General features: G+C 47.1%; 1 protein-coding gene across 1 annotated transcript in view; it reads right to left on the reverse strand.

The window, feature by feature from the left end:
• Positions 1-3,720, reverse strand: part of LOC147027361 (serine/threonine-protein phosphatase 6 regulatory ankyrin repeat subunit C-like) — a 65,690-nt gene extending 61,970 nt beyond the window's left edge. The window contains exons 1-2 of the mRNA XM_085876712.1: positions 3,501-3,720; positions 3,176-3,263 (exon numbers count right to left, since the gene is read on the reverse strand). Coding sequence (XP_085732838.1) covers positions 3,176-3,233 — 58 coding nt within the window. The 5' untranslated portion in view covers positions 3,234-3,263; positions 3,501-3,720. The remainder of the gene's footprint in view (positions 1-3,175; positions 3,264-3,500) is intronic.
• Between the last annotated feature and the right edge of the window lie 2,280 nt (positions 3,721-6,000).

Here is a 6,000-nt window from a genome sequence, read left to right on the forward strand (position 1 = left end):
CTTCATGCCCCCTTTTCATCCATCCAATTACCGAGCATCGGGTAGTGTAGCCCCCGCCTCCGAACCCGCTGTGAATGCGTTCCTTTCGCCCCGAAAAGCGGATCAGGAATGCTTCACGCCCCCTTTTCATCCGTCCAATGACCGAGCATCGGGTAGTGTAGCCCCGCCTCTGAACCCGCTGTGAATGCGCTCCTTTCGCCCCGAAAAGCGGATCAGGAATGCTTCACGCCCCCTTCTCATCTGCCAAATGACTGAGCATCAGGTGGTATAGCCCCGCTTCCGAACCCACTGTGATCCATAAATTTACATATACGCCCCTCCCCCGGGCTATATAGGCGCAAGCACGGCGCAGCTCGGGGCGGGAAGTCAAGTTGCGCAGTACGTCGGCAGAGAACCAAGTGGGAGCAGTGGAGTGGCAGCGGCGGAGTTTCGGGAGACGAAGTCAAGTCTGCAGTGTCGGCGGGGCAGTCGAGTTGGGGGACGGAGCTCGAAGCCGACGGGAAAGGCAGATGGGGAGCGCCGGAGAGCGCTCGCCGACCACGCCAGGGGCACGAAGCCAGGCGCAGCTACGCTGACATCGCGGCTTGCCCGCCATCGCGCCACGAGGGCGCGGGTAGGACCCTTCGGTCTCGTGGACCTGGCCGCTCATCCAGGTTCCACGCGCATTTGGCCCACGGGCCCAGTCTGACTCCCTTGCCTTTGAGGGGGTCTTTCCTTTGCTTTTGTGTGAATGCGTGTTGTGGCGCCATGTCTTGTAAAGTAGAAACTGTTTAAATGCATGAAAATAAACCTTTGCTTGTAGTCTGTTGTAATTCTTGCTTTCATTGCTTTGACTGTTATACGTGCATTCTTACTGTATGGCCGTGAATACGTGCTTGCCTTGTCTGAGTGTGGAATAAATGTACTTGTCGAACTGTTTCCCGTTTCATTGCGTCCTTTCCTTTGTTTGGAAGTTCCATCTTGCATCACGGAAGGAATTGGTAGAAGGGTGTAAGCACCCGGTAAATAATCACGTCCGTCGGGGCTGGCGATAACACCGTTCGGTTATCACTGAAGCACGGAACGGACCGCTTAAGCGGTTCGTGTCCTAGGCCGGCCAGCGGCGAGGTACGATCGCCCGGTTAACTACCCGCGCAGGTACTTGGGTAGGTCGAGTTTGGCGAACAACCCTATCCTGCGCGGGTGACCGATTGGCACGATTGTGGTGGGGTCGAAAGACCCACCCGTGACTAGCTCCTGGCGATAGTTCCAAGGAGGGTCACGACTTAATTGTCCGTTCCGGCGGGCGACGCGGTCGCGATTCAAGTTACGTGGCCGATCGCACGCCGGGCGGGCTGAAATTCGTAACAATATCAACAATCCTGGAGCACCAGGATGGAATCACTCCAGCTCCAACAAGTTGCTTCAGGCTTTTAACAACCATTAGCTTACATCCATCTATTCTCGCCTTGCAAAACAGGCTCGGCATCTCAACCGTGCATACGTTACTGTTGCTTAGAGCTCACTAATAAATCTAAGGATTTGCGCAATTTTCCCAGAATGCATTTCACAGGCCATTCGATTTGGACGATGATTTCAGAAACAAATGACAACAGAGAGCCGAATACTCATCCAAAGCAGATTATGATCACAACGTGATACCTGAGATTGGGAATTACAATCCGAAGTTTTTGGTGGAAGAGAATCCATGCAATGTTATCATCCACCTCTTACGGGACTGAAAGACATGCAGCATCTGGCATGGGCTGCAGTTCCCATATCGTTCTGTACATATCTGCTCATAACTGTGTACACTTCTTTGGTTTATAATAAAAAGGTGCGATGACAGACCTTTCAAAACGTGCCAAAGCTTGGCACACGATAATTCAAAACAGCATTGCAGAATGTATCTTGCATCGTCAGGCTACCTTAAACACAGCAATTGGAGTTTCATTCAGTCAGAATCAATAAGTTCACAAAGCAGATCACAGGATAATGAACGAGCAGAAAGGAAAGGCCTCGCCGAGTGTCGGTGCACAGTCAACCACGTTCCGGGCACATGTGGACACTCACTCTCCACCAATTGCCTCCATTTATCGTCCTGCTGCTTGGCAAGCTCACCACGACCACAAACAGAATTTTTCGCTCACACAAGCGGCTTTGAAATCCCAATCGACCTTTGTGCAATCAAAAGGCATCATCAGTGGCAAACGCTTGCGCCTGGTAGACAAATGATTGAGTATTAAATAACCTCAGCTTGGAGAGCACAGCCAACTTCCCAAGATGGAACATTTCACTTCACAGGAAGATCGGAGTTGGGCTGAGCCGTTTCAAAATTCCTCAAATTCACCACTCGGTGGAAAGATCCTCTCTCTCTCTCCTCATCCAGGTGAGGCCAACTTGCTTTCATTGCAGTCCATTTCACGGTAAATCCATTTCAAATTACAATTTGGGTGTTGAGAAAGCCATCAATTTATTTTCATTTTTTTTAACTACAATAATATTGTTGGGATTGATTGTGGAGATTGTAAGAAAAGTGGGTAAATGAAATAATTGTATCACTGCTAACAAGCGGTGTCCAGACAATGAGCAGCAAGAACGCGGGAAGTTAATACGATTAGCAACGGTCGACATGGTTTATCTGACCAGCACGGCAGATCAGCCTGGGTGGATTAGTCACGGCCTCTTACAGGGAAAGGAGAGCGATACTGAAAACCTGCGGAGACCACGTGACGCCGTACTGCCCGGAAGGCTCCGAGGCGAGCATGCTCACCAATCTCACTCGCAGAATGCTCCTTCCATTGGTATTTCGTCAATATAAACGTTTTACTTCGTTGTTATTCCAAATTATAATCACAGGTACAATGTTATAGTTTTGCAAAATGGTCCACTACAACTGTGTTAGTCTTCAGCTTTGGTAGTCAAGTGTATCCCCACCTATCCCCCTTTAGAAATTAGATATGACAGGCTGGGGTTTGATAATATGAGAGTTGTTCTGGCTGTAATCTGGAGTTATATATTTGTTTTGGATCCTTTATTTAAAGCAGAGGGAGCTTTGGCAACGGAGCATTGTATCTTGGAAGGAGATAAATGTATCACGCTCATGAACACCCCATCGTGTTTCATCAAGTGAAGGAACAAGGACGGAGGGGATGAGATGGTACGATGCGTCCTCGTGCACGTGTTTCAAACTTACACTGCACAGTGCAGTGGTGAGAAAGGATTTCCCTCCAGGCGCGAGAGAACGGCCCCATCGAGTATCAGCTCCACACAGCTGTCGTGGCCTGGAACGAAAAGACGTGCAAACGTGATCACGGGCGTCTTCAGCTCCCTGAAAGTTTTTTTTTTTTTTAACTCACGATGACAATTGCAGCCTCGAGCACGTCCATTCATCCGGTATTAAACACCGATGGGAAATGCGTTCCTCATCAAGAGCAATTCCAGGCAAGAATGTAGATGACCTTCACTCAACACGTGCATGTTACCCCCTCCTCGTTCACACGATGACCCATCATACCCACCGTTATAAGAAGCCCAGTGTAGAGGTGTGTAGCCGTGCCGGTCGGTAAGGGTAATCGGCTGCTCAGACGACGAGATGCATTGGGCGAGTGAGCCAAGGATAGCCACGTGTCCACATGCAGCCGCCAGGTGGAGAGGGGTGCGGCCCTGATCATCTCGGGCCACGGGGTCCGCTTCACTCCGTAGAAGCAGATCGACCGTTTCGTCGTAACCGCTGGCGGCCTGTACGATGTGAAGGGAAGGCAGCCACGGCTTGGGAAATTGCACATTCTGCAATTAAAACTTTCCTATTTCACCCTCCACAAGCCATCACTGGCAAAACTTACACAAAATAAATAAAACATCAGATCTTTCAACACAGAAAAAAAAAATAAAAAAATAAACATTACATATTCGTTTCGGCAATGAAAACCATGCCCTCAATTAATTCATTCATTACTGGAATTGCCCAATGCCTCCAGGGGCTCTCAACTTGACTTTTAAATCATGACAAATGTACGTAAAGTAATCAATCATTTTAAGTCTTTTAAATAAATGAATCCGAAAAGAACGAACAACCTTGAACACGACTAGCATCCAGCCCGAACGCAAACAAATAATTTATACTCTTTGAAGAGATGTTATAAAATGGTTTTATGAAACTCCATATATAGATGTGACATCCGATCAAATTGTCATGACATGATTCCAAGCTTGATCGTACAAGATTCACGTGACCAGAACTGTTGAGGGTTCAAGTCCAGCGACACAATGAGCACAATGGGGTAAGTTAATGCGGCATCAATCAATCCATCTCAATGTTCCGCTCGCAGTTTCGAGGATGCAATCCAAGCTCTCACTTGCTCGAGATGAAAGGGAACAACCGGGGTTTCGGGGACTCACCGCGCGGTGCAGAGAAGTGCGAAGGTGGTTGTCCGCGGCACAGGCCTTTGCCCCCTTTGCGATCAGCAGGGCTGCACATTCGGTGTGTCCGTTACCAACGGCCAGAATGAGGGGTGTTCTGAGGGAAACAGAGTAAAGCACTGGGAGCTCTGGGACAAGGGCAAGGTGAAAGATGTCCGTTTGTTTTAATCATGGGTCATGCATCACTCGAGACGAATCTCATTCCACCGTCACGAACTCGGTGGATGCGAAGGGATGAGTCACAAACTCGGCCCCCGATCCGGTGGAACACATTGGGCTCAATGAATTTTTGAAATATCCGGCTATATATCGTTTTTGGCTCTTCCTCTCAATGGTGAAGGATCACTTTTTAAAATTTCAAAATTCTCGTATCTGGATCTTCACCAGAATCAAATCAATTTATCGTCACACAACAAACCTGTCCACCAAGTTTCGTCCGAATCCGTCCACAATTTTTTTTGATATAGCACGCTGTATATTGATGTAGCCCTATTTCTCATTGGTGAAGAATCACTTAAAAAAAATTATTGGATCCAGATACAGATCTTCACAAACATTGAAACAATTCTTCCTCGTCACACAGCCAACGTGTCCAGAAAGTTTCGTCCGAATCCGTCCACAACTTTTTGAGATGAGATAAGTTGTTGACCTTTAGCCCATGTTGGCCTTTAGGTGTATGTTGACCTCAAAAAATAATTGGCTCATTGAATTCAGTAACCTGATATGCAAATTGTCTTCAAATTCCAAGTCAATGCGATGAAAATTGAGGATTTTTGGTTGTTGACCTTCGGCCTCACTAGAATTACTCACGAGAATCTGTGCTTCACAAAACAGAGGAAGCATCCTTAACCGCATGGAACCTCTCAATCACCATCAATTTAATATGGGAAATTGGGCAGGCAGGTCGAGCCAAAAAAAAACAAAAAACACTTTGTGCGCAAACGGTAACCTATCCCTTTAATCAGTCACATGATCAGCGATTACTAAAAGGACACAGGTCCGTCCATCCGTGTGAGACGCAAAGTTCTCGAGCTTTAGCAGTTCCTGCGTTTAATCACAAGGATTCCCGTTTTAAAAAGCCCCCCTTTCCGGGATTGAGGAGGAAGAAGCGGGAATGAGAGCTTCACGCTGCGATCCCAATGGCAACATGAATTATTCTACGACAGCAGCAACGCTTTCAGAGGACACGGGAGGAGCAAACAAAATTACATAGAGTAACACATCTCAAAGCAATATTAAAATATATAAAAGTACGTGGAAGGAGCATACAAACAACGACAACAAACAACGACAACAAACAACGACAACAAGCACCACAACAACAAACAACAAGTAAGTGTTCGAAAACATCCTTTTTCACCGTTTTACATCCTCATTGGCACTCAAAGATGGACATGCAATACGAGTGCAAAGTACAAACAGTCTTTTGATGACATCTGTCAGTGAAGTCAGTAGCAACGCCTCGATGCTCATAAAAACAGACCGTAGTTCCCCTAATCGGTGAAAATGTTTCGGAGAATAAAAAGCACCCTCAGCTGAAGTTCATCAAGATTTGTTAAATGTGAATGAGGGAGAGCTTTGAATTACAATCATGGCTGT

The sequence above is a fragment of the Eptatretus burgeri genome, chromosome 4, assembly GCF_056783735.1.
Source record: "Eptatretus burgeri isolate ZD-2024b chromosome 4, Ebu_testis_v1, whole genome shotgun sequence".
NCBI classification, from domain to species: domain Eukaryota; kingdom Metazoa; phylum Chordata; class Myxini; order Myxiniformes; family Myxinidae; genus Eptatretus; species Eptatretus burgeri.